Source organism: Myotis lucifugus, unplaced genomic scaffold, assembly GCF_000147115.1.
Source record: "Myotis lucifugus unplaced genomic scaffold, Myoluc2.0 scaffold_0, whole genome shotgun sequence".
NCBI lineage: Eukaryota > Metazoa > Chordata > Mammalia > Chiroptera > Vespertilionidae > Myotis > Myotis lucifugus.
The window spans coordinates 16,513,726-16,540,944 of NW_005871048.1; the positions used below are offsets into that span (position 1 = coordinate 16,513,726).

Sequence of the window (27,219 nt, forward strand, 5' to 3'; positions counted from 1 at the left end):
GAAATACCTGGGTATAATGATCGACTCTAGTGCCTGGTTAGTCTGGAACATTAGGACATTTGTGGTTGGGGTAATGGCGATTAGTGCAGAAAGCACTCATGCAGATGCAGTCTTGCCTATTAGGTCTAAATCAGAGCATCAGTTTCTGCAGGGAGACTAAATGACAGCAGTTATAATTATAAATGAGCATTTTCCCCTAATAAGTGGCTTGGGCTCCCATGCTGGTAATGTCCTTTGATGGCAGCTAGACCAAAACATGAGGGCAATCAGCTTAAATCTCTTACTCAGGCTGCAGGAGTATGACTTTACCTGTCTTAACATGAGACTCCACCATGCTGTCTACACACACTGACGTCTAAGACCCTACAAGAATACCTTCATCACTCCTTTTATGTAGATTCTGTTCTTCTATTTCTCAACGGTCCTGATGGGTGCACTAAGTATTGAGATCTCTTTATTGCCTAGGATCTGAACAAATTGACAAATAAGATAAAGGAATAGTGACAGAGGAAAAGTATCAACTTTATTACTCAGAAAAGCTAGGTTGGAAAATGTTGTTTAGTAATCGAGTTAAATATGATTGTTAACTCAATGCTGGATGGTCTGGAACATTAGGGCACTTGTGGTCAGGTAATGGTGATTAGTGCAGATAGCAGTGATGCAATCTTTCCTGTTATGTCTAAAAGAGAACACCAGTTTCTGCAGTGAGACTAAAGGCTGGGTCTAGCCATTCGTGTCACTGATCAGATGGGCCAGACCAGCAGAGCCTGCCTCTGTAGAAGTGGAGGTTGCTTGCTTCCTGTGGGCAGTTTGTTCCCAAGGTGAAGGATGAAAGGAGCTGAATATATCCAGTTTATTAAACACAAACTAACTAGCGAATTAGACTAATTGACCTCCTCCAGAAGAAGAAAGCACCAGTAGAGAAGAAGCATTTTCCTTCCATGTCTGCATTTTCTTGCTTTGTTCCTTTTAGAACATCTGTACTGATGCCTTGCTATGGAAGTAGAAGGTTTAGCTCACTGATCCTTCCTTCTCTTCCCAACATCATTCTGTTATAGTTTTGGTTAAATAAGTATTCAGTGTGTACATTTTACAATTATGTAACCGACCTTTATCTCTTTAGAATTTTGTTTTTATTGAAATTAACGAATATCCCCTTGTTCCCTTCACTTTAGTTTTTTATAGTCTTAACTAGAGGCCCGGTGCATGAATTCATGCACAGGTGGGGTCTGGCCGGCTTGCCTAATCACAGCCGATCGGGCTGGGCTGGCCAGGGAGAGGGGCCACGGGAGGTTGGCTGTCCCTGTCCCTGACCAGGGTGGGGGGACCGATCGGGGGCGGGGCCGATTGGGGGGAGGGGCCTGGAGAAGACCCACTGAGCTGGAACTGAGCATGGGCCCCAGGCTTCCCAGGGAAGATGGCCTCAGCAAGGAAACAGAAACCACCAGAAGGCTCTGCAAACAGGCCCTGAGCTCCCTTTGGCCAGGTGGACTCAGAGCTGGTGTCTCTGTGTGTACATTAGACACAGCCCAGCACTCCCATTTGTCTGTTGGTCAAATCCATTGCATTGAAAAACTTGTTCCCCTTCTTCTCTTTGGGCTCTTACAACAAATACATGCCAATTGGAAGATGTGGGCCCCAGTGACAGAGCCAGACCCGACAATCACCCGGAATTTAGGTTTAAGACAACTGGGTAGCAATCTTCACAGAACAGCACACACTGTTTTAGAGTCTTAATTCTCTTCTAAAATGTGCCCAGCTGCTCCTCTTTAGCCAGGATAGACTGAACAAAGGAACCAAAAACTGAGTTTCCTTCGAGGTGGGACCCACTGGGATCCGGCTGGTGGCAAGGTCCCTCACAGGTGGCTGCCTTCCCCCCAAGCTTGGGGTGCTCTGAGCCGGTCCGTTTCTGGTGGTGTCGGGTCCTGGGCTGCTGGTCGGGTGGAGGTCCACAGGGTTTCTCTCCACCGCCTTCCTGGCCTCCCAAGCAATACCCTCTGGCCTGGCATGCCAGGCGACTGTCGCTAGAGCCAGACTTAGAGAGCGAAGGAGCTGGCCCGTGCCATGAGGGGCCCACAGGTGGCCAGGCCATGCCCCGCACCCCGTTTCTCAGTTTCGCTCATGTGTATCGGGCCAAAGCCCACTTCCCAAGACTGGTGCCATGTGGCATGTGGGGAAGATCGCAGCAGGGAGAGGGGCACCCTGACCTGCCAGCCTTGGTGATGATCATCTCGGTGCCCAGCTGATTGAATTCGCCCCACAGAGCCTTCATCTCAAGCTGCATGCTCATGCTGACCACCTTCACGTTCTTTACCAGCACCTTAGGGGTGGCCGCGCAACGGGCTCTGGACCTCTCAGGCTCGACAGCGGTGCTGGTGGCAGCCCCTGTGGCTGGTGCGTCATAGCAACCGGTCGTTCCAGTCAATCTGCCATAATGGTTGCTGGGCTTTTATTATATAGACTAGAGGCCCAGTGCACGAAAATTCGTGCACTCCGGGGGATCCCTCAGCCCGGCCTGCACCCTCTCACAGTCCAGGAGCCCTTGGGGGATGTCTGACTGATGGCTTAGGCCCGCTCCCTGCAGGGAGCGTCCCAAAGCCATCAGTCGGACATCCTTAGTGCTGCCACAGAGGTGGGAGAGTCTCCTGCCACCACCGCTGTACTTGCCAGCCGTGAGCCCGGCTTCTGACTGAGCGGCGCTCCCCCTGTGGGAGCACACTGACCATCAGGGGGCAGCTCTTGCATTGAGTGTCTGCCCCTGGTGGTCAGTGCGCATCATAGCAACCAGTTCTTCTGTTGTTCGGTCAATTTGCATATTAGCCTTTTATTATATAGGATACTAATGGAGCCTAGAGCTTTCCCCCAGTTGCATTAGTATATCTCAATATACTTACTCAATGAAGATACTTACTCAATATTTATCTTCACTTACGTTTTTTTTTGTTGTTAATCCTTATCCGAGGATATTTTTCCATTGATTTTTAGAGAGAGTGGAAGAGAGGGGGAGAGAGAGGGGGAGAGAGAGAGAGAGAGAGAGAAACATCAGTGTGAGAGAGAGACATTGATTGGTTGCCTCCCTCATGTGCCCTGACCAAGACTGGGGATCAAACCTGCAGCCCAAGTAGGTGCCCTTGACTGCAATCGAACCTGGGACCCTTCAGTCCGCAGGCTGATGCTCTATCCAATGAGTCAAACCAGCTAGGGTGAAAATTTATATTCTTAAAGCAGATTTTTCTGGGCTTCAGGGTGGACTTCTTGTATATAAACCCTCTTGCATTAGTAGTTGACCTTCACCATTATCCTTAAGGTATTCCTCTTCTTGCAACATATTAGATGTCCTCTTATTCAGATAAAATTGGATTATACTATAAAAACTTGTGTAAAATTTTTTATTTTTGTTTGTTGTGTTTACTTCAGTTGTATTGGCGATATAATGATTTTATGAAAGCACCCTTATTCATACCTTTAGATTATTTCTATTTTTTACTACTTAAAGACATTTTTCTTCTGCTAATTTCTTATAGCTAAATCTTGTCAACACACCTTTGATTGATTATTCTAAGAGTTTATTAGGAAAAATTTTAAGTATATGGAAAATTTGAATTTTACAATAAACACTTATATATCCACTACTTAGATTATATAATTAACATTTAATATGCTTAACTTTACTATATATCTATCCAATTATCCATCCCTCTTTAGTTAATTTTTTAGTATATCTTTAGAAAGAGTCATGCGTTTTTTAGGCCCATTTTAGTATTTTTTAAATTTATGGTAAGTAGTCCTCTAGGAAAATTTTTATTACTAATTTACACTCTTACCAGTGGTTATTAGCATACTTTGAATGCTTGCCAACACTGGGTTTTATTGTTTTTATGTAACTTTGTTAATTTATGATATATAGGTTGTTATTAAAGTAAGTTTCTGATAGTTTGTTTTGATGATCTAATCTCCACTGTAGATTTTGAAAATAACTACATGTAATTTGTTCTTTGTGATACTTAATGTTTTAAAATGGGAGCATTGTGCTTGTTCATTAATTATTTAAGGTACAGTTGGGATTTCAATTAGGAAATCACTAGTCCTAACTAGAGTGTTAGCGGTAGCATATTCAGCCTTCTTTCTTTTTCAGAGTAATTGAGCTGAAGGAGAGAAATAATTCATTGGGGCAATCAGAAGTAGAACTAGAATCTCATGAATTACATTCTTTGACTCACTGGTACTTTGCTTCACTTACTGGACCTTTGTTGTTGTTTTTAAAAAATTCTTTATTGTCTCCTTTTCCCCCCATTGACCACTCCCCGGCCTCCCCCACCCCCTGCACATGCTTCACCCCCCTAGTGTCTGTACTGGACCTTTGTTTTATTCCTTTATCTGATGTCCCACTCAGTGTAACACTATAACTGATAGGAATGGTAAGTAGTCCTCTAGGAAAATTTTTATTACTAATTTACACTCTTTATTTCAAGAGAAATAAAGATGAATTTGAAGTGTTAAGCAATCTAGGCACTTAGGAGGCATACAGTAGTTGAAGCAAGGAAGTACACTAGAAGGTAGAAAGGCTTACACAACTGTTTTAAATTATAGACTACTTGTATTTTATTTTAAAAGTAGTTTATAAACAATTATTTAACTTTGGTATTGCTAGAAATATGTTACCTTTGTTATTTTCTAAGCATTTGGCCAACTCTTTTTGTTTACAGCTGGGCTCAAAATGCAGAGAACTCAAAGATATTCATTTCGGCCAGTGTTACAAGATCTCAGATGAAGGCATGATCGTCATAGCTAAGGGCTGTCTGAAATTGCAAAGAATATACATGCAGGAAAACAAATTAGTAAGTACTTATATCATTTTTGTGTTTTTAATTTTGTTTCTTACCTTTATTATTTCTTAGAACTTAGCTTATAAATTTTCTTCTACTTATTATTTTTGGTTGTTTAGAGGCAAATATTACCTAAGAGAAGCATTGTCTCAAAACAATGATTTTACAGATTGATCCTCTAACTGTATAGGTGCTTGTATGTGGCACTTGCATGACAGTTGACCACTCAGGTATATTGGAAAAATTAAAGTTTAGTCATCAGATACAAGTATGTGGTTGTAGTTTCTTCGGATTCTCCTAGAGATTGTAATAATTCAAGGTATTTAGGATTTTTTAATCAGGAAGATGTACACTTAAAAGTAGAGTCACTAAATATGATGAAAATGGGATTCAATAAATTGAGGTAAATAATCTTAGCAATTACATAAATTTTATATTTTAAGCACACACATGTATAATCTATTCACCCTTAATGCATTATATGTAATATATTTAAAGCCATTTTGTTTCCTTTTATTGAGATATAATTCACATATCATAAAATTCACCTTTTTAAAGTGTATTAACTCAGTGATTTTAGTATATTTACAAAGTTGTGCAATCATCTTCACCAGTTCTAGAATATTTTCATCACCCCAAAAAGAAACCCTATGCTCATTAGCCATCGTTACCCACTCCCCTCTTCCTTCAGCCCCTGGAAACTGGCAATCTACTTTCTATTCTCTGTGGATTTGCCTGTTCTAGACATCTCATGTAAATAGAATCACACGTGTTTTTTTTGTGTCTGGCTTCTTTCACTTAGCATAATGATTTCATGGTTCATCCCTGTAGCATGTGACAGAGCTTCATTTCTTTTTTAGGACTGAATAATATTTCAAATCCATTTTGTTTTGATTTAACAGATACATAGTACAAGTTAACAGAAACACTTGTCCCTGGGGAGGTACTAGTAGAATTTTCAATGCTGAAAAAAGGTGCACTTTAAAATAGGCAAAATGGCCTTGAATATATAGAATATTTACAAAGAAGATTTGCTTTTTAATTGTCTCCCCAAAATAAAGAGATCTTTTTGTTGCCCCATTGAGTTAGTTTATAAAATTTGATAAATACGTCTTATGTTAATGTAAGTTTTGAAAGGTTTCTAGAAGCATCATCAATTCAAATAAGACAGTGCTATTTTAAAAGATTCTAGTTAGAAATATTGAAACACTATGAATTAAAAGTAAATGCTTTTATTACTACAATTATATTTATCTCTGAAATTATATGGTAAAAATATTTCACTCTTTATTACATTTAGTATAAACTTAATAATTACTACTGAGGCAGTATGATCTTGTAGAGAGAATAAGGTCTTCTGGGTTAGAGAAATTAAAGTTTTGAATCCTGGTATTCACTTACTTGCTTTGTGAGTCTGGGAAAGTTACTTAATCTCTCTGAGCCTCATTTGCAAATGAGGTTAATACTTGTCTTTTTGCTCATTGTGGCTTTGCGGATTAAATGACATAATGTCCTAAAATTGTCTAATACAAACTCTGACACCTGAAAAATTAGTAGTTTTATGAGGTTATGACTACATTTGTTGTCTATTGCTTTCCACTTTACACTCAAGATAAATTAAAGGATGGTAATCCCAACAAAATTTTTGTATTTATCACATAATGGGAATAATTTGTTGAGTGAATATTTGTTTTCTTGTTGATTAAACACAGAGAAACATTTTTTCGACACATTAAAATTTTAGTGGTTTCCCAAAGGAATTAACTGTATATGTTATATGATAAAAGCCTAATATGCTAAGTGTCATATTGGTTGGCCGTTAAACCAATCAAAATGTAATATGCTAATGATATGCTAAGGTTGCTCAACTGCTTGCCATGATGTGTAATGACCACCAGGGGGCAGATGCTCCAACCAGTAGGTTAGCTTGCTGCTGGGGTCCAGCGGATTGGGACTGAGTGAGATGGGCCAGACACACCCTGGAGCCCTCCCGCAGCCCCTCCCCAGCTGGCCAATTTTCCGTGTCCCTCCCTGGCCCTGATCGTGCACCAGTGGGGTCCCTTGGCCTGGCCTGTGCCCTCTCACAATCTGGGACCCCTCAGGGGATGTTGCAGAGCTGGTTTCAGCCTGATCCTGTAGGCCAGGCCGAGGGACCCCCACTGGTGCATGAATTCGGGCCTCTAGTGTTTTTTATAACTGTGTATGTTTTGAAGGTTCTAGTTATATTCACATTAGATTTTTCTTAGTATTGGGTGCCATTAAAAAGTTGTTATATATTTAAATGCCAAGGGAATCAGTTTTGCATATAGGGTTATTTAGTAAATATTTGATTTTATTGGAAGCTTGAAGTAATTTCACCAGATATTAAAGTTCAGTTTAATAAAGTTTTTTTTCCAATTTAAGATTCATAGAAAGAAAAAGTTAGAATAATTTGAACTCTTAATATTGGACAGTTGAGTTATTGATAACTATCCTTCCATTGGAAATTTGCTTTGTGTTTTGGGAATTTGTGAAATAAGGAGAAATACTTGAATTACTTGCAAAACTATAATTTTAATTAGTTGGGTTGTTTAACTCTGATAAGTGTTATTATTAGTCATTTAATAATGAATATTTAAAACTGGGTAAGTAGAAATAAAAGTGGTCTGGTTAAAGGCAAATAATATTTATATATGCAGATATATAATTGATATTGCATATGTCATTACAAATAGGAAATACAGACATGATTAAATAGGACAAATATATTAACAACTAATAGAAATATTTAGGAGAATACTGTGTCTGTAAGGATGCCAACAGAATTTAATCAGTGCAGATATTAATCAACCAAGTTATTTTGCTAATAACTCTTTTATTAAATTGAATTTTCTCAAAAGAGTCTTAGAGCTTTGTTGTGCTGTCTATGTAGCATCTATGCTATGTAGCATCTTAGCATAGTGTTTTTATTTAAATACAAACTTTGTTGACTTTAAAATATCCAATTGGTTGTTTTTATACATTGGAAATATTTGACTGAGTATACTTTCCCCCCATGTTATATCTTGGCCTTTAGATGGCAGCATTGCCTTTGTGTATTTCAGTGTCAGCTTTTTGTGTCCTTGATATAACTGTCAAGATGCAATGCTTTTTACACAGTTGTGCAGATATTATGGTTTATTTTTAATTTTTGGTCTTTAGGTTGTTTTAATAGTAAATTTTTTATTGAAATAATTTGAATTATTAGGTGCAGCTAGAATGTTAAAAGATGAACTTTCTATTTTACACAAAGTAGCAAGATATTCAAATGTTCTTATTTGTGGCACTGGTTTAAGTAAGATAAACTTTAGAATAGGGGAAGGATACCTGTAGTTACCAAAGGGAAAACTTTCATTCAGATGGAAATTGAGGACAGTGACTTGACATTTTAAGACTAATGAATTATGGTGAGGCAGAGTTGAGGTTTTACATCTAAAATCTTTCGAAAAGAGAATGAGTTTCTGTTTTAGTCATTTTTGAGTTAGAGGGGTGCCATGTACCTACATGGATGTATCTTGCATTCACTATAAAACTCTTGTATAGAATCTAGAAATAGATGTGAGGAATACAACTATAGTGAGGGTCTAGCATATTATATACATAATTTCCCTGTTTCTGGCGATAGCTTTCATATCACTCCTGTGCAGTACTTGCTCCAAAATTATTTAAAAGGCATATTTAGTTTGTGTGTATAATTATCGATGGTCTAGGAACATCATTAAGTATATTATCTCTGCTTCTTTCTTTGCTTCAAATTTAGCTTCTCTACTTTTTGAACAGAGGAGCTGTTTGGCCAGCTTTTTATTCAGTTGTAAAATGATGGGGTCAGATAGATTGTCATTTGTTATCCAATCTGATGTTTTAAAGTACTTTCCTAGGATTTTATGAATTATTATGAAAATAGCTTCTATCCTGAGTCCCATGGTCATCATATTTGATACTAGATTATATGTGTTGTGTGTATTTGTTATTGTTTAAAAAAATATATTCTGCTTTGTAGAGTTGGGACCTATTGTAGATTTCTGAATTATCAAGAAATTAGTATTGTATTATGAATGGATTTTAGGAAGTTTTAGGGAATGTTTCCTCATTAAAATTTGATTTTCCTGAAAGTTAATTGTGACCTTGTATTTTATTTCAACCTTCTGGTGAATTGTTTTTTTACTAGTGTCATAATTCTGTGACATCTCCTAGAGTCCTTTGGCTGCTGCTGTAACATTATTTGTAACATTGTTTTTTATTGTTTTTTAATTGTATTATCCTTTGGAGGCTTATACTGATGACATAGGATCTAAATTCAGCTCCAGGCTTTCTTCCAGGCTGGAAGCATCTGAGGGGTAATTGAGGCAAAAGCCTTGTGTGAATCAAACTGAGCTCAGTTCGTTCCTTGATCCTGCAGTTTCTTACTCATTTGATTTGGGTGATCTTAAATTTTGTCCGTTCTTTTCCTTGTTTGCAGAAAGGATATACTACTACTACAAACATGCTCTTGTGAGGATCAGACTAAGTGAAATTAAGAGGGAAAGTACCAAATGTGTTTCATGGTCCCAAAAAGGACATCTTCAATAAGGGTTACTTTTCTTCCTCTCCCTACCAGAGTTTACTTTCTGGAGCCTACCAGTTTGAATTGGGCTGTGTCAGTGCCTAACATCACCCATTAGCTTACCTGCAGTTTAATTATTTTTTGCTGCTTGCTTTGATTTGAGGCTCTTGCAACAGTGAAGTAAATAGGCTGGTGGTCATGTTACCATCAGCTGGGCTATGTAAGGTAAACATTTGCATCAAAGCCTAAATAGTAGTAGTTAACTCAGTATTATATGTGTTTCTTCATTCCTTTACTTTTTCACTCACAGTTCGTATAGTAAAGGATTTGGTCCTCTCCTCCCCTCGGTTCTCCCACTACACTGCTATCTTACTTCTCAAGCATTCCTTGTGAGGTAACTTTACTTGTAATCTCAGACATAAATAATTTATATTTGTGAGGGATTCTATTTTCACATCAGCCTCCAAAGCCTCCCAGAGTAGATATTCACCTTCATTGCCTCTTCCCTTATGTTATTTTTGGAAATATTTTTTTATTGAGTTTTAGAGAGAGAGGTAGGGAGAGGGAGAGCATAACATTGATCGGCTGACTCTTGCACACTCCTACCAGGGATTGAGCTCATGACCTAGGAATCGAACCAGCAGCCTTTTGGTGCATGGGACAATGCCCAACCACCTGAGCCACTCCGGCCAGGGCGCCCTTTACCCTCTTAATGGATGAGGTATTTACTTGCACGCAGAGTGTAGTTTCCAGTGAACAGTGATGCATGAATGTGGCATTCTAAAGAAGGCCACCTAAAGATACTGAGCTGCATTTTATTGTATACTGCATTTACAGATCTTGCTGTCATTTGTTGATTTTAAAAAAATAGTTACTAGTAGTTACCTTTTATTGAGTATTTATAATGTATCAGGCACTATGCAATTGTAAATAATTAATCCTCACATCAACCATAAGCAGTAGCTTGTTTTTATTCCATTTTACAGATGAGTAAATTGAGGCTTAGAGAGATTAAATAACAATAACTAAATGTCAAAGTTAAGATTCTAACCCAGAGCTGTTAGATTCCCAACCTTTGTCCCCAAGCCCCTTTGATTTGCATGGATACATTACAGATGGGGCTAATCCATGTGTCTTTGAACCAAGCAGTAATTTCCAAAAGGCATTATCTCCCTTTAAAACACTGACAGGTAGTGTGAGACATCAAAGGAAGAAGTTAATTATTGCCATGAGCAGAAGATCTTTTTGCTAGGATGACAACTGATTTCAGGGGAAGCTGTAAGTACCAATGGAGATATATTAAAATCTTTTCTGGGAAAATTAGTAAAATTATCAAAGGAGAAAACTCTCTTCAAGATAGTGCTTAATGTTGATCTTAATCTTGTACAAATATGGACATAATTAACTTAATAGTAGAATTATGCTCTTTATGTAAAAATTTTTACTTTGCAAAGTCATAGCATTTTGTATTTTTTTGTGAAATTTAGATTCAGATGCTAATACCATTTCATTTTTGTCCAGCATATTTAACAGAAATTTTAACTCTATTTCAAACGTTCATTCAATTTAGTTAACATTTGAATACCTACTATGTGCCAGGCACATATGAGAGGTGTTGAGAAATTAAAAAAGAGTTATACTGCTAAAGAGAGGAGATTTTGGTCTAGGTTTAAGTGCTATGGAAATGCCAATCATAAAAATAGTTACTTGTGCGAGAGGTAAGGGAGGAATGGGTAATTCTATAAATAGTAGGTGACATTTGAACTGGGTCTTGAATGATATATAGCAATATGATGATTGTGAAGCAAACATTTTCTGGGGAAAAGTGATAGCAATTGGGAGAAACAGCATTAACAAAGACAGGCATCAGGAAAATATTTGGAATGTCTAATAAGTAGTGTATGTTACAGTAAGATTAGCTTGCAGGCAGTGTGGGTCGGGAAAATGTTAATATTTGGGTCTGTAAAGGAAGGTAGTGACCAGGTTGTTAAGTTTCTGAAGTCTTATGCTCAGGAATTTGGATGTCTCTAAGTAATGGGGATTATAGCATGGGATTTCACCAAATGTGAAGCATGATCATATTTTTGGGTTTATAAGTTATTTTTTAAATTTTGAGAAATTAGGGAAAATACAGAATACTGGAAAGGATAACAACACTTTTATGCCCATTACACAAACATTGGCAATTATTCACATTTTGTTAATTTGTTTCTTCTTCTTGAATTAGGAAAGAGATAAACTGTCTTTGTTGTTTTGCATCCAATGTCATCTTACTTTATCCTTTTATTTTTAAATATATTTTTATTGATTTCAGAGATGAAGGGAGAGGGAGAAAGAGAGATAGAAACATCAATGATGAGAGAGAATCATTGATTGGCTGCCTCCTGCATGCCCCCTACTGGGGATTGAGCCTGCAACAGCGGCATGTGCCCTGACCAGGAATCGAATCTGGTTCATAGGTCAATGCTCAACCACTGAGCCACACCGGTCGGGGCTTATTTTATCCTTTTAGAAGCAACTACTAGAATGATCCAAAATGCTTTAAACATTAAAAAAAACTTTAACATACATGATACTGTGAACAACAGTATTGTATTGTTTAGTTTGTAGTCACATATAGTTTATGTCTGATGTCATCTGGTTAAATATCTGGTCTTACAAAGTATATATCAGTATGTAATTTGCATTTTTCTTTTAAGTTGTTTTTGAGATCCAGCTATAATTAAGATGTAATTCATTCTTTTTAACTGTTAGTGTCCTATATATGAATATATGTCCTTTTATTCATTCCCTATTGAAGGACTTACATTGCTTCTGGTATTTCGTCATCATAGGCAGCGTTGTGATAAAATTCTTGTGCTTATTTGTAAAGAATTTCTCTAGGATATATATACCTAAAAATGTAATTATAGGGAGCTAAGATATGTATGTTTTCAAATTATTGCAAGATCATGACAAACTGTCATGTGTAATTGAGATCATGATTCACAGGTGTAGCTTTCTGATAGATTGTCAACTCTTTTGAGGGCAGGAAGGTATCTAATTGTCTTTTTATCCTGTTCTCCCCCCCCCCCCATCATGTTGGCACATAATAGATATTCAGTGAATGTTAGTTTAGTGACAAATGGGTTACTACTGAACTAAACATGCTTTTAAAAGTATACTCCTTCAAATATTTTGGGAACTGCTTTGAAAGAAGATGAATTTGAGTATATAAATAAAAGGTTGAAAAATAGCTGAAGATGTAGTCAGTAGTTTTTTTACTTTTCTTGATGCCATTTTTTATGTAAGTATCAGACTTACCTAGCCAGTCATTAATGTACTCAAGGAGTATTTATTAGGGCAATTGTTTTTAACAACATGCAGTTCTGATAAATTAGAACATAATTTTTATTCTTCTTGTCAAAATTACATTGACTTGTACTTTCTAATCATTAATAAAGTTAGTTTTATTTTATTGAAGTGATTTTTGAAAGACTTACTTTAAAGACATGTTATTTGGCAGACAAATACATTGAAAAAATGTTAAAATGTTATTTGGCTGATTTTTCAATTTGAAGAAGAAATATGTTACTGATTTTTATTCTTTGCTAGAGCTTGACCTCTCACTCTCTTTTTAAAAATCTATTGGTATTTTTCTTCTGTGGATATCTTTTGTACCTACCAGGTGTCCTGGTTTTTTAGAAACATAAATGAATTGTATTTTATCATTTAAAAAGCATAGAAAATTATAAAGAATGAATGTGTATACATGTGCTCTCTCCCCCTCAGTGTGGTATGGAGGGCAGGTAGTAACTTAGGTAATATCCAAATAATTTTTCTTTGTTTTACCCAGCATATTTACCTGCCTAATTATATTAGCTTAGTAATATTACAAGTAGTTCAGAAATGTTGGGGACCTGTCAACTGATGATAGGGGATGCTCAAATGCTAACAGAATCTCAGGAGGAAACTAGCCTGGTATTAAAAGCTCTAATACAGATAGCCCAATGTTAATAATGCAGAATTCATTATGGTTAAAAATAGGAGACTCCAAATAGTGTTAACATAGTTTTAAATTTTTTTCTGAATCAAATTCTGGTTTACTAAAAATATCCAAATTGTTTTGAGTTTAATACTTATAGTTGTTAGGTTATTCCTAGTGTTGGAATTTTTTTGCTGGTCTTATTTTCTACTTATATATTCTATAGTTTAGATCCCCTTTAAAAAATAATTTTGTTAACTTTCTTTTGGAACTGCATGTTAAAAAAATCAGAAAGAGATTTTGGGCAAATCAAACTACAGTATCTCTCAGACATAAGTACTGTCTCTCTGACTTTGTGCTCAAGTATTGGCAATAGGAGATGGTTGGTTGAGATAAAGAGCCCAGTCATTAGTCTAAGCAGATATAAATTTTATAAGGTTAGCTGGCAGTGGGATGCTGGGAGTACATTAAGCCTGTCATTTGTGAGCACATATTCTTTAGCTACCTTTTTAAAACTGTCAGTCACTAAGTGAGATGTATTGTTTGGATCTAGGGAGAAGTTTTGGCTTATATTTTTCTTTACAGTAATGAGTTGCTAGCGTTTTAGACTCCAAGCAAGACTTAATACCAGTTATTATATTAGTGGGTAGGAATAAGAGGGTAAAAATTAGTTGTTTTGCTTTGTTTTATTTTGCCTCTCTGAATATCACTTACAAACTGTAGTCGAATCTGGCTTTCTGGTGATAGGATGCTTCTTTTCTAGCATTTTCTTGTAGTTATTATAAACAAGTACGTTATCATGAAAGTGCTATGCCCCTTGGGCTGTCACCAGGTGATCCTCTCTTCAGGCAAAAGCTCTGCAGGTTATGCTCCTATCTAGGCATCCTGTTTGGTGAGTACTGTTCCTATTCTTGCTGCAAGTTTTGCTTATTTCTATTACCTGGGTTGGCTTCCTTTTCTGTTTTCCTTGAAGTTCTTGTTAAAGGTCTGACATGAGGTTGCCCCCCTGGGCAGTAAGTAGAAGAAGGAATAGTTATGAGAGTGTTGGATAAATTCTTTTCCTTGGGTTGCATCCACTGGTTTTTAGTAGCTGAGGAGTTGAAAAGCCAGAAGAAAGATGAAGTCTGTTCTCCTTTGATATTTACTTGTTTTTAAACCCTTTTATTGTCTCTTATTTTGTGTAGCCACATTTAGGTTGCAGACAAGATCAATATAGTATTTTTCTTTAGTAGGTGTTGCATTTTAGTATTTTTGGTTTCTAGAATATGATAGAAGTGGTTTATTCAGGAGTGTTCTTGGGGGTAGAAAATTTGTGGTGTTTATTACCATGTTTTTATAGACTGTTTTTAAACATAAAATGTGTGTTTATCATTCACTTTAACATGATATATAAATGAATACATATAGAATTTGTAATCCAAAGGAAAACAGTTATAAATCCTTCTATTTCAACTACGTTAGGGTGGTTATTCTTACCTTGTTTTCCTCTTATGGAATATAGTTTTATAAAATAAAAAACATTAAATTACAGTGTTACAGTTGACATTCAATATTATTATTGAATATATCTTTGATAAAGAGGAAGATATATATTTATATTCATTGTTATTTAAATGCACACATGAATGCCCATAGATTATACAATTATTTTTATCATGTTATGCTAGCTTTTCAGTTTGATTCCTCTCAGAACATGGTAGAATTAGGTAAGCTGTGATTTGTAGATTCTCTGGGGAACCAAAAATATTCTTTAATGTCTTTTGACTAATCCTAGCTTTAAATATTTGAAGATAAAATTTAAGTAGTTTGATATAGCATGTATTTTAAGTTGTTGCAGGACACAATTATATATACACACATATGTATGCTCCTTTTCCATTGATATAGTAATAATATAAGTGAAAGGGCGAGGGCTAGGCCCTCCACCTTGCCCCAGGGTAAGGGCTAGGCCCTCCACCTTGCCCCAGGGTAAGGGCTACGCCCTCCACCTTGCCCCAGGGTAAGTGCTCCATCTTACCTTGGCCACGTGCTTGGCAAGGAGCTTCTTCCCGGAAGTCTAAGCCTCTGCTAGCCACACCCAGGAACAAGACACAGACTTGTGCCTGGCCAATCGGCAGAGCACAGTCCTTTCTCCTCCCCTTCCTCCAACTCCCCCTATATAACCCGTCTCCACACAGAGTTATCTCTCTCTGCTTCCTGTCGCTGCGTCGGCAAGGTGGGGGAGCCGAGCTAGCTCGAATAAAGACTCTTATGCTTTTGCATCGGACTGGCTGGCTCCCTGATGTGGTTTCTTGGGGATCCTGAAATCTGGGCATAACAATAAGTTATATATAATTTTAGGCAGTTTCATATAAAATCTATTATACATTTCAGTTACAATTGTTTTAAGCTTATGAATGAAGAACTAAATGGAAAATAGTGTGGAAGATAAAAATATATTGTATATTCCTCTGAAATTCAGTCATGACCTAAGAGATTTCCACTTCTTATCTTTTTATTTTTTTTATTTTTTTTTATTTTTTAAAAATATATTTTATTGATTTTTTACAGAGAGGAAGGGAGAGAAAGATAGAGAGTTAGAAACATCGATGAGAGAGAAACATCGACCAGCTGCCTCCTGCACATCTCCTACTGGGGATGTGCCCGCAACCCAGGTACATGCCCTTGACCGGAATCGAACCTGGGACCTTTCAGTCCGCAGGCCGACGCTCTATCCACTGAGCCAAACCGGTTTCGGCTCCACTTCTTATCTTATCCATTATCTAGGAATGCTCTGTAGGAATTCTTTTGCTAAAAAATACTCTCTTCATCATTTCTGCAATCTGTAGTGCCTAATTAACTTCAAAGATTTTTTCAGTTACTAGTCGCTATTCTCATTTTATTTAAAAAAAAATATATTTTTATTGATTTCAGAGAGGAAGGGAGAGGGAGAAAGAGATAGAAACATCAATGATGAGAGATCATTATTGAACAGCTGCCTCCTGCACGCCCCCTACTGGGGATGGAGCCTGCAACCCGAGCATGTGTCCTTGACCGGAATTGAACCCAGGACCCTTCACTCTGCAGACCGATGCTCTGCCCACTGAGCCAAACCATCTGGGGCTTCTCATTTCATTTTTAATTTGTACATTTCCTCTTCATTTTTTCTTATCATTTTGCTTTCTTCCAATATGTGTTCGTACCTTCAAGCTCAGCTAAATATTTTTTGTCAAACATTAAAAATTCTACCAAATTTATTGCTTTCTCATATTCTTTCTGCTTCCTGTATTTACCTCTTTTTTTATTAACCCATTGATAATTTGTTGTAGATTTCAAGGCTTTAGTTTAGTCATGTAAATTCCTTGAAATTGGATATGATGTCTTATTTTAAAAAAACTATATCTATTTTTAAAAAAATCTTTATTGTTGAAAGTATTACATATGTCCCCCCTGTTTCCTCCATTGACCTCTTCTATCCTGCCTCCACCTTCACCACCCTATTGTCTGTGTCCATAGGTTATGCATATATGTATACAAGTTCTTTGGTTAATTTCTTCCCACCCACCCACCCACTCTCCACCACCTTCCCTCTTAGATTTCCACAGTCTGTTCCATGTTTCTATGTCTCTGGACCTATTTTGTTCATCAGTTTATTTTGTTCATTAGATTCCATGTATGAGTGAGATCATGTGATACTTGTCTTTCTCTGACTGGCTTATTTTGCTTCTATGCTGTCTCAAAGGGTAACTAATGTATATTTGTCAATGTTTTGACAAAATGGTTAGTTGTTAGGACTCCTTTTTTTCCCAATATATTTTTTTAATTTACTGATTTTAGATAGAGGAATGAGAGAGAGGGAGAGAGAGAGAAAGAGAAACATTGATTTGCTGCTCCACCCATTCATGAACTCATTGGTTGATTCTTGTATGTGCCCTGACCCAGGATCAAACCCACAACTTCAGCATATCGGGACCACGCTCCAACCAATTGAGCTACCTAACCAGGGGGCCATATCTTAAAAATTAATTTTTTTCTGACAAAAATTTTAAAGTTTCTGAAAAGGACTATTAATGAAGATGAACCATTCTATACTAAAGTTCTTTTGGTTTAGTTCTTGAAAAAATTTTGTTAATAACTGAATCGGTGAAATATTCTTTGTTCTGTAACAGTGTCAAGTGGTTCTTCATTAGTGTTCATACCAGAGGAGTGGCAATGATAGTTTGAGGAAGTAAAATTCCAAATGAGTCTGTCCTCCTCAAGAATTAAGTACAAAATGATTTCTTAAAAGTGAGTGTTGAAACTTGTGGTTTTAACATTTTTTAAATTGCAAGTTACCTGTGATATGTTTTCATTTCTTGGTTTATATCCCATTGAATATATTTGATTTAAGTGCTTCCACCAATGCGTTTCCTTTTTTTTCCTGCTTTCAGACAACCCTAACAAAAATCTCTAAAGACTACTAAGAATTGTGGTCTTTTTTCTTTTGTCATACTTTAATCACTTGATTCTTAAAAAGGTGAAACTTAACAAGTTGCTTGCCTCTGTGGTTGAGTTTGCTTAGAAGAACTTGTTTTTATTGTTGTAGTTTAGAAAGAGATTGTTAAATACACTATTTGATACATACCTTGGTTGCTTGATACCAAAAGAGTGCACCAAGCAGATCTCATCTAAAATTTTGTTAGAACATTGAAATTGCATGCTTTGAGAGTATTATAACATACAGAAATTACACTTATAAGTGTTTTTAAAATTTCTTTGCATAAAATTATTAATTGCATAAATTAGTTGCATTTATTTTATCATTTTTTGTTCTTTAATATGTTCTAATAGTTTTATAGAGTCAAAAATTATAGAAAGACTAAAAAGAAACATAAATAGGTATCTTAGAATAATGCTGTTTGTTTTTTCATTTTCTTAGAAGATTGTCATTTGGAAAATTTAAGGAAAAAAAATTAGCCACATGTTGGTTCAGCCAGCTATATTGTTTAACCTTGGATTAATTTGTGTGTTGTTGTTTTTTTCAATCTGGAAGTGATTTTTTTTTTAGTATACTTAGATGGTTTTCTTTTGTCAAGTCTAAGTATATAGGAATCATCTATTTTAAAGTCTATTTGAAACAATTTTTTTCACATATACTTTATAGGATAATATTTTTAGATTACAAAATCAATAATTTTTTTTAAAGGATGTAATTACGCTGATTGCTGATCTGTATAGACATAGGAGATATTTCACGTATAGCCTTTTACATAGAGGTAAATCATTTTCAAACCAGTGTATGCATTTGCCCAGTGCCTTTCCCCTTTTTTTCTATCAAGGCATATCTTTTTTCAGCTGTTGCTGAAACTTCCTTCACTTATTGGAATCAACATGTAATCATCTTAATGCTTACTCCCACCTTTGAGATTCTGTATTTGTACATGTCCAAGGTTAATTATTTTTTATTCATTATAATATTAAAGGTACATTAAGTTTGCATGCATGTATTATTGGTCACGTACTTCCTTCTTCTGACCCTACTTTTAAAAAGTTAAGAAAAGTCCTATTTCTTAAAAAAAAAAAGATAGTGACTTAGCCTTGAAAGTGATTTTAGAAGGCTGTTAAACCTGCTTCCTGCAAACCCCTTTATTGAAATTTCCTGCAAATCCCTTATTGAATAATGAGCATCCATCATTGTGCATGTGTGTGTTTGGGTTAGGTTTATTAATAGATGAATATTCAAGAACCCATGCAATATTTTAATAACACTTGAAAAATTATGATTAAAATGATCCCCAAATGTATTTGACCAGATTTTTCTACTTTTTAGCATTTAAAAATGATTATTAATGCCTTTCTTTTAAAAAAAGGTTACATATACTCATCACATTATTTAAAAAGACTAGATCATTTTTTCAGTACTAACTTATTCTCACACTACATTAGTATAAGAATCTATATCTTGACAATTGGAATGACTGCCTCCTGTGAATGTGTGCATTGTTTTAGGGGACCTTTCCATCTTTGACGGTGTATGGCAATACCCACTGAATAGTGGTGCTCGTAAAACTTTTGTGGTTTCATTTACTATTAACATGCTCTTTGACAAGTGGCCTTTCCTAATCTCACATCATGGGTTTGAAACTTTTTCCTTAACGCTTTATAGTTGAATTACAATATATTGTGTCCTTTGTTTTCTCCTGGAAAAGGATTTAAACAAATTTTCTTTTGCACTTGTTGAATATGTATTTCATAGTAACCACCATGAAGTTTGCAGCATTTAAGAAGATGAAGAAGCAAAGATAAAAGGTACACATTCAAGAAGGCTTGGTTTCACAGTTGGTGCATAATCCTTTCTGCTGTCATTGGTACCCTAACCCTGTACCTACCAGAACAAAAGAAACTGAATTGGAAATTGTGGGAGCTGGGGAACATTCAGTTGGCAGCCCATCGCATGGCCCATAGGCGTTGTCAGGTCTCAGTTTGATGCCCTTTATTCTTTCTGACAGATGTGAGGTAGGGTCTATGAGGGGGAAGTCATTACTAGAGAGAGGGCAGTGTCAGATCAAAAGTAACCAGTGATCAAACAAGGTAAAGGGCTGTGGAAAATAGGCTCTTTCTGGCCTCAACACCTGCCTGATCACTGAAGGGAATAGTCCTATGTGTCAGAGCTAGTTGATTTTCTTTGATGTACAGTGAATTAAAAGTCAGAATGGAAGCTTAAGTGGAGTACAGAAGACTTTTACTTCCTATTCTTGAGCAATTTGGGTGTTTACATTTTTTACTTTAGTTATCTAGAAGTTAGAGAAGTCATTCTCTGTTAAATAAAATAATAAAGGTTGCCCATATTAACTTTATTATCACTATATATTTAGAGATAGTACTAATAAACAAGTTTCAATGTAGTAGGAATGAAGTTTATAAGTCACCAAACTTTATTTCTTTCAAGCACCTAATTATAACTTTAATCATTGATGATCTGGTAAAAGTAGTGCTTTAGCAGATAGTCTAATGTATTACTTAGTAAATTAATCTAAGGGAAGTATGTTTCTGATCTTAAACAATACTTTTTAAACGTAACACTCAAGTGAGATTTAGAGTCTCTGTTATATTTCTCTGTTTTTAAATTTTTAGATTAAATAAATGTGTTGATCCCTCGCATTGTGCACCTTTCATTTCTAAATTATGGTCTTTCTTAGTTTTTGTTTGCTGCAATTACAGCAATTTCTGTGATTTGATGTATGGGTTAGAAAAGTTACTGTTTTAGGTGATGGGGGTAGTTGGTCAGGAATATCTAATTAATTACCAGTTTGGTATGGATTTAAGTGAATTTAAGGCTTACCAAGTGATGTTTATGTTTTGTTTATTAGTTTAGAGAGTCATTACTAATTTAATAAATCCAACCATTGTCATTTTTATAGGGATAAAATGATTGTACTGAATTTATTTGATTGCTAGATGTATTATTGACTCAATGACAGGTTCTCAGAGGAAAAAAGGAAGACTACATTAAGTATTTGTATTGATTTTAAGACTTCCTTCTTCCTGTAATTTCAGAGCCACAAATTTGTAGAAAGATGCGTGTCTTTCCCCCCACTAGCTTAGTTAATTAGATTGGTCAGTAGTTTAGTATTGATCTGGTACACAAGTTTTGGTGAAATTAGATCAAAATATTTGCTTGACTACAGGTGTTTTTTTCTCCAGTTCCTATTTTTTAACCTGTAGTCTTTGTCAAATAAAAATAAAAATAAAAATGTATATCTACCTTTATACTTTTGCTAATTCTTTGGAAATGGATTATAACTAAGAGTATTCAATACTCAGACTGGTCAATTATTTATAAATATTGAGTGATATAACAAAATATTATTGGCACATTTTAACTTTGATTACAACAGATTTTCCCCGTTTTACAAGTTATGATAATTTTTTTTTCATTCACAAGAATGTGGAATATAGAATAAATTTTTGTACCAATCTCTGCTTTTAGGAGAGCCCATGAATACACACACACACACACACACACACACACACACACACACACACACATTTGTGTGCATATTTGATTTCAAATTAATGTAGTATGAGTTTAAAATAAGATAATTGGTTTTCTCCTTCATGTGATGGACTATGCTTCTTTCCTTTATGAAGTAGTCTGAGAGGTTCATATTGTTTGTCTTTGCCCTCTAAAAGATATCTGAGTGAGATTGCTTATCAATGATAAATACAGTTGACATAGTGTTTAGGGTTGTAGTTTGATCTGGTAAAAGTAAACTTCATATAGTTTACTTACTGAGGTTTATTTAATATGATGCACAAATGAACAAAACAGTAATTCCTTTAATGACTTTAAAAAGTATCAAATAATTTTATAAAGATATACTGGTATAATTTTTTGGTTTTGCTCAGTGTACACCGAATATTTGGATGATTTAATGGAAAAGGGTTTTAACATGGTTTACAGCATTCATTAAATACATTGATTTATATTATTTGAGAGAATAGAAGTTAAGCTTAAAGGTAGAGATTAGAGAGTGGATTGACTTTTATACCCTAGAAAATGATATTGAAAGCATGGAAATGAATGCTGCTGTAGTTGTAGGTGATACAATGCTGGAAAATATATTCTCCTTTGCTTCTTTATGATTATTAGCCACATGGATCAATTAAATTTTTTATAAATTCAACCTCATGTCATTCACTTATTCATTCATTTAGCATTTATTGAATACTAACCACATACCATTGTGCATCTAGACCCATTTTCCTTGGGTGATGCCAGCCCACTTACTTTATAGTAACTCTTAACTAACATGAGTGATTTCTTTCTGTCTTGTATTCACCTATGTAAGGGCCTTTTGGGGAAGATAGAGCCCTGTCATAGCCTGGACTCCTAAACTTTCATATGTTGAATACTACATTTTAAGAGTAATAATTTGAAAATGATAGCATCTAGATAATCTTTTACTTGCTAATTATGATAAATTGTATGTTATTTCATCGTAGTTACCTAATTAAGATGAAATATTTGAAGATTAAAATTAAAGGAGCTATTATAGAGTGTAAAACATGGTATGTTTATTACAATGATAGTTCTATATAAGGATGCTTTGCTGTTAAAGAAAGACTTGTTCCACTGAGCCATTGCAATACTTGGGTAGTACAAGGTTAGTAATCCTTGAAGAATCTATATAAACAGGGAATATGCTAATTAGCCGAGCGTCACGACCGCTCAGGGGGAGCTGCATGCACAGATGGGCAGGAGGGCACTGCATGCTGCCCCCACCCCAGTGGCTGCGGGGAGGCTGGGGCTGGGGGCAGGCTGAAGCGGAGACATAACACACAGGAGCGCCTGTCCCCAACCCAGCGGACACAACATGGCGGCTGGGGGAGTGCTCAGAGCAGTCACTGCGCAGCTTGGAGCACGCCCCCGACCCCAGCGGACACAAGGCTGCGGCCGGCCAGTGCTACGCGGGTCAGGCGCGGGTCCTGGACCCCCATGGGGTGCCTCCTCACTGGGCCTCTAGTCCTATATAATATCCTATATAATAAAAGCCTAATATGCTAAGTGTCCGGTCAATCACTCAAAGTGTAATATTCTAATGATATGCTAAGGCCGCTCAACCACTCGCTATGATGTGCACTGACCACTAGGGGGCAGACAGTCGACTGGTTGACCAGTCCCTATGATGTGCACTGACCACCAGGGGGCAGAAGATCCAACCGGTAGGTTAGCTTGCTGCTGGGGTCTGGCCAATCAGGACTGATGGAGACGGGCTGGACATGCCCTGGAGCCCTCCCGTGGTCCCACACCACCAGGGGACAGACGCAGCAAGCCGAGCTGTAAGGAGCAGTGAGCAGTGTGTGGTAATGAGAGAGGGATCCAAGGGGGACACCTTCCCCCCCCCCCCCCCCCCCCCCCGTGCATGAATTTTGTGCACCAGGCCTCTAGTTAAATTTAATGAGTGGTGTTTTGGTATTATTCCATTGGGTTAATATTTTAGTTATTAGAATATTTATAAAGACATTGTCAACTATATAACATGGAGTCCACCCTTATGAGTAAGCTCAGTTAAATACTCCCTCTGGTCATAGTATTAGGGAAAGTTAGACTTCTGTGCAATTATTTTCCTTTATTATTATACTACTGTGAATTTTAGAAAAGATGTTTTGGCTTCCTTTTCCTCTTTGTTTTAGCATCTGAGAAATCAAGAAATAAATTAGTAGTTCATCTAAGAGAAAGCATTCAGGACTTTAGTTTTTATTATAGAATAACTTTTTTAACCCTTGTTTTCTCTTGTTTCATTTTTCATTTCTATTTGTTTTTCTCTTGTAGGGTGCATTTCCATGAACTACCTTAATTTCTTTTTGGAAAGTGGCAGGTTATACCTAAATAAAGACAGAAGTACTTACATAAGCACATTTTAACTTTCAAACACTATCTTCCTTGGAATGGCCATTGTGGTATAATAGAAAGTGCTATAGAGCTTGAATTAGGAAGATACAGGGTTAGGTAGTACCTCTGTTCCTTAGCTGAGTAATCTTGGACAAATGTCTCAGAGGTGGTTTTCTCATTTGTAGCATGAAAAAAACAGTTACTTCAGATAGTTATATAAAAGTGGTAGTCTCCTGTTAAGTGATCAGTAAGATTTTTCCTTTAGCCATTTATCTGTCAAGCTCTTGATAAATATAGAAATCTAACCATAATCTTAAAACATTTGCAAGGATTCTACTCAATACTGAGAAATATGAGGCCTAAATAACCCTGTTGTCATTAAAAATACATGTGCAAGACTACAAAATTTTATTAGTATAGAAAAGTAGAAAGTGAAAAGTGAAAGCCTCCTGCTCATCCCTCTGGTGATTACTTTAGGAAACTTAATGCAAATGCCAACTTGTACTCATATGATCCTCTACTATAGTGGTTCTCAACCTGTGGGTTGCGACCCCTTTGGGGGTTGAACGACCCTTTCACAGGGGTCGCCTAAGACCATCGAAAAACACATATATAATTACATATTGTTTTTGTGATGAATCACTATGCTTTAATTATGTTCAATTTGTAACAATGAAATTGGGGGTCACCACAACATGAGGAACTGTATTAAAGGGTCGCGGCATTAGGAAGGTTGAGAACCACTGCTCTACTAGAATGTAAATTCAGTAGAAGTAGGCTTGTCTGCCTTATTCACTAATGTAGCCTCAGCCTAGACGAGTGCTCAAATGTAATTTTTGAATGAATGTTGGTTTTTTTGTGTCTCATAGACTAGAAAATTTTAGCCATTGTTTATGTCTTGTTCTCTTTTTTCTCTATATTTCACTCATCATTAGACTGCCTTGTTTCTTTTGATTGATTCTTTGCTTCTCTGCTACCTCTTTAGTCCTAACCCCTTTGTTTTTGTGTGTGAATTGCATTACCTCCTTATGCTTGTCATGTGCCAACTCCTCTCCCCTTTAGGTTTACCTATGAACCAGTTCCCAACAAATTAGTAAGGTATTTACTCTCAACAATAATACTTTTTTTTTTTTTTGCTTAAAAACCGATTAAAACTGTATTATAGATAGTAATGTGGAATCTGATCTTAATATTTCTCTTTTCCTTTGTCTTTGTTTACAATAGTTTTTATCTTTATTTCTTCTTGGAATACTTTCCCTTTCCCACCTTCCAAAATAAATCCCATTTATTCTTCAGGTCTTTGACTTATTATTCAGATAAGGTTTTTGCCTAACTTATCTTGCTGAGTATTTGCCCTTCTGGATTCTTTCTTCCTTTAAGGTAAAAGTTAATGAATTCTCCTTCGTTGGTAAGGTTTTGGTTACAGAAGTCATGCTTTTTGGTTGATCTCTCCTTTTCTTCCTTGACTGAATTTGATGGTGGCACTGCCTTTGTATCAGTTTTAAGCTCTTTTAACCATTGTTTTACTTTTAATTGTGGTAAAATACATGTAACAAAATTTGCCATGTTAACTATTTTTCAGTGTACAGATTAGTAATGCTAAGTACATTTGCATTGTTGTGCAACAATCTCTAGAACTCTTTTCATCTTGCAAAACTGAAACTTTATACTAATTAAGAAACAAGGCCCATCCATTCTCCCTCTCCCAAGTTCCTGTCAACCTCCATTCTACTTTATGTCTATGAACTTGATTCCTTCAGGGCTCATTTAAGTGGAATGCCATATTTGTCTTTTTGTGGCTCACTAATTTTACTTAGCATAATGTCCTGAAAGTTCATCCATGTTGCAGCATGTGTCAGAATTTCTTTCTTTTATGAAGCTAAATAATGTTCCATTTTTAATACATTTTGCATTTTATATATTTTCTGCATTTTGTTTATTCATTCATTTGTTGACAGAATTTGGGTTGCTTTCATGTTTTAGCTATTGTGAATAATGTTTCTATGAACATAGTGTATAAATATCTCTTTGAGACTCCTGCTTTCAGTTATTTTGAGTGTATAACCAGAAATGGAATTTCTGGATCATATGATAAGTCTGATTTTAATTCTTTGAGGAACCACCATACTGTTTTCCACAGTGGCAGCACCATTTTCGTTCTCACTAACAGTGTATAAGGCTTTCAGTTTTTACATATCTTTTTTAATTTTTATTTTTAAATTAAATCTTTATTGTTCAGATTATTACATTGGTTCCTCTTTTTCCCCCCCATAACTCCCCTCCACCCAGTTCCCACCCCACCCTCCGCCCTCACTCCCCACCCACTGTCTTCATCCATAGGTGCACGATTATTGTCCAATCTCTTCCCGCACCCCCCACACACCTACCCCCCCCCCAAGAATAGTCAGACCATTCCCTTTCTATGTCCCTGATTCTATTATAATCACCAGTTCATACTGTTCATCAGATTATTTATTCACTTGATTTTTAGATTCACTTGTTGATAGATGTGTATTTGTTGTTCATAATTTGTATCTTTACCTTTTTCTTCTTCTACCTCTTCTTAAAGGATACCTTTCAGCATTTCATATAATACTGGTTTGGTGGTGATGAACTTTAGCTTTTTCTTATCTGTGAAGCTCTTTATCTGCCCTTCACTTCTGAATGATAGCTTTGCTGGATAAAGTAATCTTGGTTGTAGGTTCTTGCTATTCATCACTTTGAATATTTCTTGCCACTCCCTTCTGGCCTGCAAAAGTTTTTACATATCTTCACCTCACACTGTTACTTTTTTTTTTTTTTATAGCATCCATTCTAATGGGTGTGAGATGTTAACTCATTGTGGGTTTGTATTTCCCTAATGATTAGTGATGTTGAGCATCTTTTCATATGCTTATTGGCCATTTTATATCTTTGGAGAATTGTCTATTCAAGGTCTTTGCTCATTGCTCATTTTATTTTATTTTTAAAAATATGTTTTTAATGTTCTTAGAAAGACAGAGAGAGAGAGAGAGAGAGAGGAACATTCATTGGTTGCCTCTAGTAACCGTAATGTGGGTGTGGGCCCTGACCAGATATCAAACTGCTGACCTTGCAGTGTATGAGATAATGCTCGACCAAATGACCCACACCAGCCAGGGCTTCTTGTCCATTTTAAAATCAGGTTATTTTGTTGCTTATATTGAGTCATAGGAGTTCTTTATATATTCTGAATATATCAGAATATCTGAATATATAATATATCTAACCCCTTGTCAGATATGTTATGCCCAGATTTCAGGATCCCCAAGAAACCACATCAGGGAGCCAGCCAGTCCGATGCAAAAGCATAAGAGTCTTTATTCGAGCTAGCTCGGCTCCCCCACCTTGCCGACGCAGCGACAGGAAGCAGAGAGAGAGATAACTCTGTGTGGAGATGGGTTATATAGGGGGAGTTGGAGGAAGGGGAGGAGAAAGGACTGTGCTCTGCCGATTGGCCAGGCACAAGTCTGTGTCTTGTTCCTGGGTGTGGCTA

General features: G+C 36.3%; 1 protein-coding gene across 1 annotated transcript in view; it reads left to right on the forward strand.

The window, feature by feature from the left end:
* The window catches only part of FBXL17 (F-box and leucine rich repeat protein 17), a 445,268-nt gene that overhangs the window by 23,097 nt on the left and 394,952 nt on the right, over positions 1–27,219 (forward strand). The window contains exon 4 of the mRNA XM_006081173.2: positions 4,707–4,838. Coding sequence (XP_006081235.1) covers positions 4,707–4,838 — 132 coding nt within the window. The remainder of the gene's footprint in view (positions 1–4,706; positions 4,839–27,219) is intronic.